The sequence below is a fragment of the Sturnira hondurensis genome, unplaced genomic scaffold, assembly GCF_014824575.4.
Source record: "Sturnira hondurensis isolate 20B ecotype Veracruz unplaced genomic scaffold, ASM1482457v3 Scaffold0000022, whole genome shotgun sequence".
In the NCBI taxonomy this organism is placed as follows: Eukaryota; Metazoa; Chordata; class Mammalia; order Chiroptera; family Phyllostomidae; genus Sturnira; species Sturnira hondurensis.
Window position 1 is genome coordinate 1,086,273 of NW_028072653.1, and position 15,346 is coordinate 1,101,618.

General features: G+C 42.1%; 1 protein-coding gene across 8 annotated transcripts in view; it reads right to left on the bottom strand.

The window, feature by feature from the left end:
* EBF1 (EBF transcription factor 1) overlaps window positions 1-15,346 on the bottom strand; it is a 380,950-nt gene that overhangs the window by 345,614 nt on the left and 19,990 nt on the right. For all 8 annotated transcript variants that reach the window (XM_037046891.1, XM_037046185.1, XM_037045547.1 and 5 more), the window contains exon 6: window positions 11,104-11,172. In XM_037046891.1, coding sequence (XP_036902786.1) covers window positions 11,104-11,172 — 69 coding nt within the window. The remainder of the gene's footprint in view (window positions 1-11,103; window positions 11,173-15,346) is intronic.

Consider the following 15,346-nt stretch of genomic DNA (forward strand, 5'->3'; position numbering starts at 1 on the left):
CCATGAATGACACCTTATCTGGAAAACGAGGGAGAACTTCCTTCCTTGAGTCGAGACAGGAGCCCCCTTAAGCCAGAAGGATGCAGCCTATCCGATGTGCGTGGCTTCTGCTTCTCCTCCCCCTTCCCGGCTCGGCTCTCGGGTCAGAGAGACCAGCAGACTCGGGGCCTGATTGGATTTTGTGTCCTAAGGACAGGAGGCCAGCTCCCATCTGTCCAGGTGGCCTTGGAGAAGGCTGGGAAAAGGGGTGCCCTGTGGGCAACTTCAAGCCCCTTTTTTCAGAGTCAACCAGGCACATGATGGGATTGGGAGGAGGGAGGGGGGATTCAGAGGGGAGAAACTGAGAGACAGAGAGAGAGAGAGAGAGAGAGAGAGAGAGAGAGAGAGAGAGAGAGAGAGAGAGAGAGAGAGAATATCCATTAACCCTTCAATCACCAGAGTAGTATGTCAGTATTATACCTGACTAAAAGAAAAAAAATGGTGAATTCTTGTCTTCTAACATTATGTAAAAACCTATGTTACCTTCATGCTGACTTCACGTGCTACAATAACGAAGATTGACAAGTTTCACATGTGATATAATAACGGAGATGGACAAGCACAAAAACAAAGCTTTCCCCAAACTCTCTGAAATCTGCCTGCTCACAAAGGATGCTATTTGTGTGCGTGTGTGTTTTTAAACATTCACCTAATAGACACACTAGTTACCAGAACATATTCTTGTAAACGTGCTTTGAGAGAACAGCAACAGCAGGGTTTTTCCCTCACTTGTCTGCTCTGTGATTTACTTGATCAATTAAATAGTTAGGCAGCGAGGGGATTTGCATGGTAATCATGGGAAGATTAACATTTTTAAGTGTAACAAATTTAATATTTTATCTTACACTTTCTCTTTCTCACCATTCTTTAATGGTAGTGCCTTCTCACTTTATTGTGTAGTTATAACAAGCCTGTCTCTGTGCAGAGAGATGAGACCACCAGACTCAACAAACTTCATGTTTAGCTTCTTTCATTCTTTCTTCCATCTCACAAAAACATACCCTAAGCACCCCTTGCACAGGGGCAAGGCGCTGTGGCATGCGCTGGGGATGCAATAGTAACCGGCACACACCTACACATGCCCCCGGGGCTGGCTGTCTAGCTCCTAAAGAGTTTATCACCTGCCTCAGTACTACCAGAAAGAACCCAAACTGGCATTTCACAGCTGGAAAGAGCCTTAGAGATCTCTTCATTCCAGGCCTCATTTCGAAAATCACCACCTTCTACTGAGTGTGATTTGTGTGCCAGGCACTGTGCTAAGTGCTCTCTGGGCTTCATCTACTTATTCCCCACCACAGCCCCATAAAGTAGGAACTTCTACTTTCACCCAGGTCTTAAACACGAAGAAACTGGGTTTAGGGAAGTTCAATGATCTGCCCGCAGCCCTACAGTCACCACTGGCAGAGCTGGGATTTGATCTGAGGTGGTCTGACCCCACAGCCCGTGGTCTTAACCACTGCGGAGGCTGCCTTGGAGGAGTGCAATGAAGCCATGAGTTTGCCCAAGTTCGGCAACACTGACCGAGAGCTAACAGCTCAGGGATATTATCACTCTGCATCAGGATCCCTATTTAAAATAGCATTCCTCTGTTTTTTGTTTAAGTCAATATATTCTTTGTTTACACTTACAATCCCAGTTTTGCTTTCTAAGGCACTAAAAGTTCCCTGAGGGTAGGAGCCGTGTGCCTTATTTACCGTTATACGGTCCACACTGCATTCAGTGCTTCCTTGTCCAAGAGACACTTAGCTACCATGATAAACTCCAGAGTTTCTTTTGCTTATGAGAAAGTTCCATGGGAATTGTGACATTAAGAATAACAATCCGGCCCTGGCTGGTGTAGCTCAATGGATTGAGCACGGGCCTGCGAACCAGATGATCACGGTTCGATTCCCAATCAGGGCACATGCCTGGGTTGCGGGCCAGTTCCCAGCAGGGGCCTGTTCCCAGCAGGGGATGCACGAGAAGCAACCATACATTGATGTTTCTCTTCCTTTCTCCTTCCCTTCCCCTCTAAAGATAAATAAAGTATTTAAAAAAGAATAACCACCCACAGGGAATATATTATATTCAAAATGCAAGAGCTACCTGATTTTAAGTACCTAATATGTGCCTAGCCCAGTGCTAGATATTTTAACCCTCGCAACTTGTCAAACTAGAAATGATTTTGCTCATTTTAAAAATGGGAAAACTCGGCCCTCTGGGGCTCAGGTACTGCTGAGTAGCTGTGAAGGGATTTGACCCCTTAGCCAATGGACTCCAAAATCTATGCCTTCCCCGTAATATTCTGCCTTCTCCCAAATTTCTCCTTGGAAAAAGCAGGACAATGCCTGCCTTTTCCACATGAAACACAGTGGTTCACTAAACAAATTAAATGGGAACACGAGAACTCAAAAGTAGCTCCAGCAATGAGTGCAATTTATATGTCACACTATTATTTTTTAATCCCGAAAGTTAAGTGCAAGATCTACTAAGAAAATTATTTAGGTCAACAAGTTTAGAGTCCTACAGAGAAAGGATAACTATGGATACCATGAAAAATAAATGGGACTATATGAAATACTGAAAACAATTTTTGACAGGCCAATTGAGAAAGGAAAAAACTCAGGCTGAGAGCTAAGACATATGTAAGTTCCTGACCACCTGCTCCATCACTGTTGCAAGCATCATTCATATACACAAGTCACTCTTCATTCACAAAGGTCAGGGATTTTGTTTTAAGGGCCTCATAGGCCAGGTGCCTGAGCCTGGTCAAAGGGAACTCGTACAGGGCCGTAATAGGACACGCCCACTCCGGTAGCCACAGAAAGAAGGACTCAATTTGTCAAGGATAGTCTGAGATTAGACTCTGGCTTTCAGATAATACCAAGATCATACAGAGAAACGTGGATTTTCTACTCTATCATGGCTTTAGAGATAACCGGGTTAACTCTTAACTTTATTTTCTGAAAACTTTCTAATACATAAAAAAAGACAGTTCTCATTTTCATCTTTGCTTTTGTCCTTATAGTGTGTGTGAGTGCATGTGTGTGTGGACATGTGAGAGTAACCAATCCTGATGCAGGTCCAAGGTTCTCCAAACTAACTTTCTATTTTGTGAGGGACTTCAATCAATAGTGCATTGAAGATTATTAAAATTATATTCCAAGATAGTACTAACAGATCAGAATACTAATGAATGGGAAGCATATTAAAAATGGGGAATCCCAACAGTTTATTGAGCAAGAATAAATTGCAAGTAGCAAGATTGTTTGATCTTCAGATAGAGGTTAAAAAAAAAAGACAAAAGCTTTCATTAAATCAAGATTTTTTTTTTTTGAAATGGCAGATAAGGGAAACCCTGACCACAAGAAAAGTTACCAACCCAACCTTTTACAGGAACCAAAATTTAAAAATTTTACTAAAACCCTATACAGTAGGTATGGTAACCGTGTCTAGCTTAAAAATGTACGGTTGCAATGTGATCACCATTTTCTCTTTTTTCCCCCTGCCCTGGACCTGAACGCGTTAAAGAAAACAATAGAAGAACAAGTAAGTGTATACAGGGTAGGATTTACTGGCATTTACTTTTAATCTACGGCCCTTCACTCTGTAGCTTGTCGGGCCCCTGTCAGTCCTTTCTCCTCCTTTATATTTCATGAGGAGCCCCCCATGCTGCCACCGAGACAGAGCCCAAGTGTCTATAAGCTTTTTGTCAGGTAAAAAGAGAAGAAAGAGGGAAGGGACGAGAGGAAAAGCAAAGCTAAGAGGCCTCTATGAGATGTCACTGGGCTTTTGTATTCATGTCAATGATTCGGGATCAGAGTATTTGAAATCATCTTATTGAGAGGAATCAAGAGGCCCACCGAGTGAGAGGCTGCTCGGCAGCATATGGCAAAGGCACGGACAATATCTTATTAAAGACGTGTTGGCTAACACTATTCCTTTTATTATATTACCCAACTATTGTGCCTCGAACGGCCAGAGGGACGGTACAGTTACCAAGTGCCATTTCGGAGGTGATTGTGTGGGGTCCAGCCATGTAATTGGCCAGCTTGTCTAGTTAAGTCTTTTCAAGTCGGGTCTGGAGACAAGTTTGGAACGGGAACCAGCAAGCACTTCACCTCCAGAAACAAAAATCCCCAAAGCACACCGAAGCCCACTCTGTTCCTGCTGAAAGCAGAATATACATTACACGGATCACACGCCAATGGCATCCTCTTCCTCGGAATCAGTTTCATTAAGTTTCCCGCATTTACCATACAGGACTCCTGCCTCCCATGGAAATAGGCAGTTTCCTCGTTTTGCTTTTTTTTCATTTTGATTCTCCACCAGATGAAAAACACATGAACATGAACGTACACACACACACACACACACACATGCAACTTCACACTTCAGCAGGATTAAGGCAATTAAAATTCTATTACAATAAGTACTGTAACGTTAAAACCTTCATTTGCTTTCCGGACAAAGGCTTGTAACTGGAGAAAGAGTTTGGGAGGGAGATTTATCTTCATCTACCCACACCTTTAAAGGCAGCAAGCAACCAAAGACAAACCTGTACTGTTCACCATATTTCATGGATTGCAATTGGAGTATTTGGGTCACTTTTATATTGTCCTGGACAGTATACAGTTACACAGCTTGGGTAGGGAGGGATGGGCTGTGGGCAGAGGAGGGAAGAACTAACCGTCTATTTCAAATGGTCCCTCGCACAATTTAAAATCACCAAAATACCATCGCTTTGTATGCAAGGACCTCTAAATAGAGGTTTTTAAAAACTGGTCAATTTCTGTGAGAGAGTTTGAGCAGGTGCTGGCAATAGGGAGAAACAAGGAAAATGTATCCACGAAGAGTTGCACTTGAAAGGGTCTTTACCCACTTGAAACAACTTCTTTTTAGAAAAGTAAAAGCATATTTAATGCAGGGATATATTTTCATCACCAAATGACGCTGCGAAGTTGCTAGATGACACACAGGGGACTTCATCCTGCATTTCTGTATTTTTCTAGAACCATTACAAAAGCAAAGCTATGACGACAAGGGGCAAAAACCCCACACCGCGAGCTGACATCCCCAGACCAGCTACCAATATGCAAAGTTGATTCTCTGAATATATTTCTTGGAAGTTGCTGCCATTATTTCCTTTACAGGAAAACCACTGTTGTTCATTATGAAGTGTCTGCAGTCGTTGAATGCCACGTAAAGAGACTTTGCATTATGATGCATTGTCAGCATATCTGAAATGCATGTTAATGTACCCTTGTTGTGTATTTGGGAATAGCGGATAGCAAATGGGATATAGGCTGCTATTAGCTTATTGTATTTGTTATCTTCCTATCACGGCAGCAAACTGCAGAGAAATGTACGGGGCTCATCTCATGTTCAGAATGGTATTATCTGATATGTGATCAAATTTAGAACGATACTCTCTCACATAAGTCTCATTCCTAATAATCACATATGAATTCCCACTGAGAAAACAAATGTTTAAATATAGCAGAGTTAATACACAACCGTAAATTCATGCTCAGTGTCAACGCCGGCTTGTCACTTTTAGAAAAATGCAACCTCCCAAACCAACCAAGAAGACAGCAATTATCCTGCCTGGGGCTGTTTTAAGAGGTGAGTTCCTTTTTTTTATTTAACCTGGCACTCAAGGTTAGGAAATCAGGTGGTATAAAGGCTATTGGAACTCCAAAAAATGCATTTACACCTCTGGTTTTTCGATTCCCAGACAGGCATCCGTGTTTCTTACACGGGGCTTATGTTGAGCAGTTGGTCCTTCTAAAAACTGGATGCAGACCAAATACATTAAGAGTTGAAAGGTCAATGAAATGAAGCCAATAAATTCTGTCAAAGCCTCTTCTGAAGCTTTAATAAAGGTATATCTTCATGTTCATGTTAGGTGAGGACTTTAATTTTACAAAAGAAGAAAAGAAAAACTGTTCATGAATTTGGAGATTTACATCCGTCCATAAAAGACAGATGATTGCTGAGGGGCTCGGATGCCCTGACAGTCTGTGATGATCGATACAGGCGTTAGGACAGAGCCCACCTTGCTCACTGGTTGAAAAGCCCTCGCATGATTACATCCGAATTCTAAAGTTTTACTACGATACAAATGAACATACATGTTATATGTAAATACATCAGGATCAATGTAATCAAAAAATCAGCCTGGTAATAAGACAATGATGCACTTTTCTGAAAACTCCTATCAAAGTGTTTGTATCTCTTGGGTGAAGATTAGATCTTAAATAAAACTGTTCTTTGAACAACCCTGACATGGTTAAGCTTTTCTATTTATAATATATAAATAGAAAATCTATGTGATATATATATATATATATATATATATATATATATATATATAACATAAAATCAACAGGTAAAATAAGCATTCTAATATTTTTACCCCTGAACATTCAAAGTCAGTTAATAATCATTAAAAAATCAAATTAATGTTACTTAAATAGAATTTTTTTTAATACTGGAAAAAAACATATATAGGCTTTTATTTCTTTTTAGGAGATCCTCGAGTAAGTGGAAGAATAGTAATTCCACTTAGGAATTGAGAAACAGGCTAGGTTTCTCATGCTATGAAATGTGTGTGTGTGTGTGTATACATACATACATTATAAGTTTTATGTTACATGGCAAAGCTTACACCTCAAACATAGATAAAAGAATTTGTGTGAATGGAAAAGACAAATCTTTTAAGGTTATGATAAGCAAACTCTAAACCTTTAGAGGTATCTTAGTTGACAGGCTTTAAAAATCCATTTTTTAACATTGGCTGTGAGGAACTCCAAACTTGCAGGGTAGAGTATGTCTAAATTCGCACAAGACAGGAGAAGGTAACTTGAGCAAGAATTTCATCCTTAATTATTTCTATTTTTAAAAATCCACTGTTAACTGCTCAGAATCCACAGCACAAGGAAATAAAGAACTGGAGTCTTATTTTTCCCCCTTTCTTAGTGGTCTAACAACTCCATCAATCATACTGGTCCTAAACTGAAAACCCAAACAGACAGACAACTATGGAGTCGCCCTCCTTCCTGCTCTACTGAAAATAAGTGACACAAATCTGGCTAAAAAAAAAATTTCGGGCTCTGTGTGGAAGGAATCCTACAGTATAATTTGGAGAAAGACATGTAAGACCATCTGTATTCATCCATGCCATTACTCAAAGATAGCTGACTGAGGCAAGGGTAGGAGAATAAAGAGTTTGGTGAAGCACATCAAGAGTGGATGGTAATCCTAACTAACTAGGTACGGAACAACATTCTGCACACTTAATATATTCAGCTCAGGCATTTATAGAGAAGGTTCCACAGAGAAAATGGAAGGGTTTTTTTTTTCCTTATGGATTCAGAAAAACTGGGTTCCCAATTCAGACTACCCTATGTGACTTTTGCCATTATCATTTTTTCTGATTCTTACAAAGTAAACCTAATTAAGAACCTCCCTCATTAGTCTTCCAGAAAAATTAGCACAGCTTATGCTAATTACTCCTGCAAAATTTAATAAACTCGTTGAAATGGGAATAGTCTAATGAGGTTTTATTTATTGAACTAAGATAACTCCAAGGAAAAAGGTTAGGACACAAGGATATCCAATGTGGTAATAAAACTACAATTTATTCAATTTCTAAACACGAATTTTATTGCAAACCTTTTAAATTCAAATCTGAGTTACTGTGTGAATATGTTAAATCAATCTCAACCTTAATTCAATAACCACAAGTCATTTTTTGCTTTTTACTTTAACAGTAATTACTACACATAGCCCTGTACCTCAACAATGATAAAATTTGCTGTTATTAGTTCCTGGTCATCAGCTATTAAATATAATATATTTGACATTTCCCATGTCTACACAGCCCAACTATCTGGATCATTGGGCACAGCCTGGGTTTTACAATTCTTAATCAAACCACTTGGCATCAGACAGAAATAGAACCTGGCAGTCAACTCCAGATGCACGTTTCCTACGTTTGAAGGAATTTTCCAACAAACTTTTTGGACGTAACTCGACAAATTGTCACAATTGTCAAAAGGATCGTTTTTCTTACTTTCTGCATGCTATTATAAAAGGACAAAGTAGAAATCTATTTTCCAAAACATAGTATACTACTGCTCATTTTGTTCATTCCACTTTTTGAATAGACTATGCCAAGCTGATGTCCCCAAGTCACTGGTGGCAAATAATACAGCCAAAACTCAACACAGAAATAGCTTACCCCGCACCACTGCCGTACAACCAGAAAGCCTCTTCTATCTACCCTATAAATAGTTTTCCTGAATAACCACTGCTAAAAGTCTGGGGTTTTTTTTTTTAAGCAGCGTTCTTCCAAAATCTGAAGGACAAGCAAAAGGAGGTAAAAATTATTGGTGCCCAAAAGGCAACTGCGTGTGAAAACTGTGCTAAACCCTAACGCTATGCCTAGACCCTCAGCTCTATAATTACAGGCCATATGCATCTTGTAGAAACAGTTACTTCTGCTACAGAATGATGCAGCCCCATAACCTATTTTTACCAGACATGCAGAGATTCACAACTGGAGATCTGAAAACAAATCAAACCCTAAGCATGTCACACAGATATTATGCAATCGGTAACACAGAATCAAATTGGAAACTATGAAATTCAAACATGGTTGCCTTCCTTGTTTTTTTGTCCCCCTTTGCAGCAATTTTAGAGAATTGAAAAATCTTTTCTATTTTGCCCTTCCTTGTGTAAGTTCTTTTCTTGTTCTATTCTCTTCTTTCATCATTAAAAATGGAAGTTTCACATAACAGCCTAGACAAGACTGGAGCTTTTAAAACCTTTGGCAGACTGAAGGACAAATAAATTCTGAAAACTCAGATGCAAATAAGAATAGCTAAATGGAGCTCTGCGTATCAGCTGGCACCCCTGCTTAAAAAGACAGTTCACGGGAGACAGTGGCAACAGCCAGCAAATAAACATATGTTGCGACTTGTGCAGACGCACTGGGTTTCAGCTGTTTTTAACGTTCTCCTCTCTTAAGAGACCAACATTGGCTACACACTGTTTTCTACTTTGTCAAACCCAAAAGAAAAAAAATGAAAAGGATAAATGTCATGAGTAATATCTCTAAAGCCACCAACAGTATAAAGTGCATACTTATTTTGCCTAAATTGTTTGAACTACCCCAGCCAAGAAAAGGTTTTAAGTGCCCTACTGGGACAGATGCAAAGCGGCGACAATAGAAGCCACACTAAATGCAATCCAGGTAACACAATCCTGTTTCAAAAACACGGCCGGGCTAATTACAGAGCTGCTGAGTCAAGTTTCTTATGCCATCGCAACCCACAGGAACAGGTCAAAATCAAATGTTATTCAAACCACAGTCATATCAACCTTCTATATCAGAGTCATGGCTTAAAACCAAACGAAGAACTTAAAAGCTTAACCCATTCACAAGCAAAAAAAAAAAAAAGTGTTTTCATTGAGGGTGGCAAGGTAAGGCTCTTGTCATCATCGAAACCAAAAGGAACTGTGTAGCAGAACAAAATGCTTATTTCAAAGTTTGGGGGACTATTGGGGCGGGGCCTTTGATCAGAACACTTTCTTTTTAATGGATGAGTAAGAAAAACACACTTCAGATAGCAAATGGTATTTTGGAGAGGTGTATGTAAGTGAAACAAACAGCATAAAGGTTATGCTTACTTTTTTATCCCATTTGAAAATTTACCGTCCCTTGCCAGAAAAAAAAAATTGGGTGAATGGCAGGCCCACTTTCACAGATAAACAAGCTATTCTAAGTCTAGAGACAGCACACAATCTCACCACATATTAAACATTTACCTGTGTTTACTTTGAGTCACATAGAGTAACACATTTATCAGGCAAAAATGCATGTTGTTACTGAATATTAACAAGAAATAGTCACTTAAAATATTGGATTGAACTGTAAGCTTTAGAAAGCAACTTGACAATCAAAATTAGACTTAAGCCTAAAGAACCACATGAGTCATAATCAATAATCAATGTTTTGTCATAAATTACGATGAAGCAAACGCTTTTCAGTTAACTAAAAAATGATAAAGCAAGTCTGTAAAAGGTAAAGAATTGGGGAAAGATAGGTAAGTGGGGGGAAGTTGTCAAAAATCGATATTACCAACCCCCAAATGGGGCTCTTGTTCAGCTGTAGAGTCCTTCAATAAGGGACCAGTCAGTCTTACTTGTAAGACTTTTTCCCAGCTAGCGGAGAGTGCCGGCTCCTCCCCTGGCTGACAACCGACAGTATCTAGACCCCTCCCAGGCCATTTAACTCTCAGTGAGTAAAGCCACAGAACAAATGTTTTACCATACATGTTCCCATACAATGAATTTCAATAATTAAAATGTAAAAGGAAAATTTGGAATGCAAGTTTGCATGATATGAGCACACACTGACTTGAAATGGCACCGAACTACTAAAACGGATTTATTGTTCCACAGTGATTTACTTGGTCATGTCAGATTAGTAATATGGATCTGTTTAAAAACACGATAATTAAGACAGGCAGGATAAATTAATCAACTTACAATACAGTACGAGCTACAATCAAACCCAGGAAATAACGGTAGAAAATCTTGCTTCACAGATCTCTTTAAAACTGCTTTTTATGCATAAATAAAACCTTAACATGTAGATGGATTACACCCAACAGAACTACTGTAGCTAAAAGTGATAATGATTCAAACATTTTTCAAATAAAAGTTAAATATTTATAAGCACCCAACCACATTTCATAAATCACAAACTATTATTATTTTATTCCTGAAGCTTCCTGGCACAGCATGAGGACTGAGCCACAGAAAGTCAGGAAAGAAAAAAAGATTTCTTTAGGAGCATGAATCAGACACGAAACCAGAGCAATCCAAGTAAACAGGCCTCCAAAGAACATTCCATACGGCTTTCCCAGGAATCGCAAGAGCTCGGCGCAGATTAGGTCGTGGCCAACAGGCAGATTTTGGCCACATGCATTTCTAACCCTCACCCATGAGCGACACGAGGCAGGTGTTTCATTATAACGAGGAATAAGAATCCAGTGAAAGTAGAGTGGTCCCTACCTGTCAATTATCACTGGATCTGAGGGAGTCTCATTTCGGTTGCCACAGCTTTTCTTGTCACAACAGCGGCTATGGAGCAAAAGCAAAAGGATTTAGTACAACCATTACAATGTAAAAATCATCATTTAGGCAGACAGAAGGTTCAAATTGCTGGGTTGCAAATGCTAGAATTACCACAAAGCCATACCTGGCAATCAGCGGATCCCTGGGACAGAAAATTCTATTTGGGTCACCTATGGGTTAATGGCCAGGCTTAACCTCTCCCTGCACGAAGGAGGAGGGAGGCAAAGGGACTCTCCGGGAGCCAGGACTGACAGCCCCAAGATGGGGTCTCCCCATCACTGCCCGAGGTACTGGAAGAGTTCACTGTGAAATGCATTATTATCACATCTACCCAATGAGAATGTGCAGGGGTGTGGGTGGCTCAAACGTTCTTCCCTCAAGATCACACTAATTGTGTGGAACGCGTCAATAATGAGGGATGAGTGATTTCTCCCCCTCCAGTCATTCTGTGTTAAATGGATTCCTTTTTCTTCTTTCTTTTGTATGGGAGACATTTTCTTCAACCACAGGCATTCTAAAATAAAGCTGTGAGTGTTTGCTTTTGAACCATCTTCATGAGAATAGAAGTACAGCACAATAATTAAGACAAACAAGAAACAAGATAAAAGGAAACGGAGATCGCCTTGTCCTCTGGCTTTTGAGCCTTGAGCTGGCCACCACTTAAGTTCTCTGGAAGCACCACGGACAGTCGATCGAAGGCCCAGCAGCCCTGACCGTGGGCACTCTTTATTAGGTCAGAAAACACAGCCATGGGCAAGAAAAGAACCCACTATCCAAATCCCACCCGGGCTGTGACCTCAAGGCTCTCAGATGTTTGTTTGTTTGGTTTTAACTGAGATGCTTCTAAAAACTAAAAAATTATGGTTTTTGAAAATTACCCATGGTCAGTGGAAGCCTAGCATCTGAGCCTCGTTTGCAAATAAAGCATGTGTCCACTGGGCAGTCGACACCCAGAAGTGCACTATAAAAGCACGTGTTTGACCAGCCAAGGAAAGAAGTTATCCAAGTGCATTACCATGCATCACAAGCAAAATGCACTTTCCTCCCTTTTTCTTACACAGGCACACATATGTGAACACACACACACACACACACACACACACATACACACACACACTGGATTCAGTGAATCATACAGCCTAAATTTAGAGCTGCCAGAGAGAACCAAACATTGAACTTCACTTGCAAGCCCCAGAAATAATACTTCTTCATAGGGAGTCTTTCACCAAAGTTGGGAAGTCTCTTTCCTGGCTGTAACTATATCCCTGAGAAGAGAATCGGCTTCCAAATTTGGTGCTAATTCTGTGCGTCTCTCATATGTGCAGAAAGCAATAGCAAGAATTGTATCTCCTTCTTTCAAAACCCCAGCTAAGAACCACTCCACCATGTATAGCCTTTGTCTTTCTGATTAAGAGGGAACTATTTCCTCTAGGCCAGAGTTCTGCTACACCAGTACTTGGGGACAGAAAGCCCAAAGTGTCCCAACGCATAAGAGACACATGAGGGAACAAGAAATGAGAAGTACAGTGGTGGGGATGCATGTAAAAAAAAAAATCACTTCAAAACTCCACTCATCATCCCTGAGCTCTGAGCCTCTACATTTCAAGGGCAGAAGAGCACGGTAGCCAAGAACACTGGCTCTGGAATTGGACGGAGCTACCTACATCACCTTGAGCAACGTGCTCTCGCTCACAGGGTCTCACTTTCCTCACTTGTGAAATGGAGCAATTGCTGTACCCACCTCTGAGTGGGGGGGTGCAGATTCAATGCAATAAGGGTGCAAAGCCTGGCCCAAAGGCTAGGCCTACTAAGTGCTCAGCATCATTGTCTCTCCCAGGTCCTGCCCCCTCCAGCCTCCTCCCCCATGTCTGAGCAGGGCTGCCCTGTGCTCTGCAGAGGAAGCAAGTCTCCAAGAGCAGCCCATCAACAGAGGCCAAGGCTCCCTTTACCCAGGGAGAAAACCATGAATGAGATGGCCTGTGTCTCCTGTCTGTTTGCCTTTTTCTTTGCTTTCCTTTCCAAAACAGCAGTGGCCAGTGAAGGCCACAGGGACCACGTGCCCTCACCAAGGGCCCGCCTAGACTAAATGCCCACCAGAGACTCCTCCAACTTGCACAATGATAACTTTGGGGTAGAACCGACATCTCAAGCATATCTGATTCTCTCCCTCCCCACTGCCACCACCCTGGTCTGAGTCACCTTGATTCCCCTTGGACTCTTCCAGTGGCCTCTCACCTGGTCTCCCTGCGATAGCCTGAGTGGCCTTTACCAAACGTCAATGGGACTGTTATCACCTCACTGCCCAAGACCTTTTAATACCTTCCCGCAGCACTTAGAATAAATCTATGGCGTGACATGATGCCAGACCACCTCCCAATCTCCGGCCGCTCTCCTCCAACTTGCCGAGCTGCAGCCTCGCTGTCCAAGTTCAGTCTCTCTGATGTGGCAAGCTCAGTCTGGCCCCAGGCTCAGGCCAGGGCAGGCCCCCTAACCCATTCTGTCCCTCCTCTGACCGCTCCCTCATCAGGCAGCCCCTGGACCCCTTCAAACCTCGGCCTCTGGGCTCTTCCCTCTGAGAGGTTGGCGCTGACACCTGCCCTTAATCCAAGTTCACTTTTTCCTGGTGTTTCCTTTCAGGGCTCCTAACACAATGCAAACTGCATTCTTAAATATCAATTTGCGTGGTTTTGGTTCCTGTCTTTCTCCTTCCATACCCCTCCCTCATTAACTCATGTCCTTCATAAAGGAAGACACTGTCCATTTTGTTTACCTGAGGAGTAGCATAAGGCCTAGACTAGAACAGTTCTGTTCTATTAATTAAGCCCAAGTATCAGACTGATGGGTCAATTTCATAAATGAATATAATGCATTGGGAGGGGAGGACAACCCAAGGAAAGAGGCGATGAAGAAAGCAAGCCAAGCTGCCCAATGGTCAGGCACTGCTGATGGAAGGGCGGGCCTCCTCCCCCCACTCACCCCCCGCACCACCACATACACTAAACCACCTCCCAAAGGCCAGTCCCACAGTCGGCCGGTGACATGTCCTTTCACTGAAGCACTGTCCCATCTCCTTAAAATAAAAAATGCGTGTTAGAGAAGCAGAGGAATCGAAAAACAGCGAAAGTGAGAACCACCCCTCTGTGCTGTGCCCCAAGGGACGCGGGGAACAGGCAGATTTGAACAGAAGCGCAGGAGGAAGGATAGAACAGGAATAAAATGAGAGGACAAAGGAATGAGGGGGCTGCTGGAGGTCACCTAACACTTATTTAAAAAAAAAACTCTAGTCAGAGGGTGGAAAATAGCCCAACAGGTTCCTGTCTCTCGGGTCACGTCACTGCATCTCAGCATTCCCCAAATGGGATCCCGGGGCTCCGCTCCGCACCCGGGCGACAACAGCACAGTGTCGGGGGTAGGAGCCCACTTTAACTACAAGTGTGTGTGTGTGTGTGTGTGTGTGTGTGTGTGTGTTACAGTATGTACATGTACAGGTGTATATGGAGCCCTGTGCAGCATGAAAAGGAACGAAGGTGAACCCCGGCCAGTGTGGCTCAGTGGGTCGGAGCACAGTTCCTAAAACTGAAAGGTTGTAGGTTCTATTCCTGGTCAGAGCACAGACCCAGGTTGTAGGTGTGGATTCAATGCCCCCAGTATGGGTATGTTTGCCAAAGCAACCAATCAATGTTTCTCTCTCTCTCTCCCCTCCCCCCTCTTTCTCTCCCCCCCATACACTGCCCCCTGACCTCCCTTCACCTCTCCCCACACCTCTCTCCTTTCTACTCTCTCTAAAGGCAATGGAAACAATGTCCTCGAGTGAGGATTAAAATAAAACATTTTTTAAAAAGAATGAAGGCGGGTCTTTATGCACTCTCATGAAAAGAAATCTACATTAGAGTATGAATTAAGAAAACCAAGTTGCAACATACTATGTATGGCATAGTCCTGCTTCTGGAGGAAAAACGTGAGGGAGCGGGAGGGAGGGGAAGAGGATTTGGCACAAGCACAGTTCACAGCCTCACTTCACACACATCTCTGCACAGAGTCGATGCCTGAGAAAGGCCTTCCCTGGCCCCCCGGACCACCCTAGCCTCTTATTCTGCTTCACCCTTCTTCCCGGCACTCGCTGCATTATATTTTACACCTGTTGGTTGTCTCCTTTATTATCTGACTCTCACACTAGAAT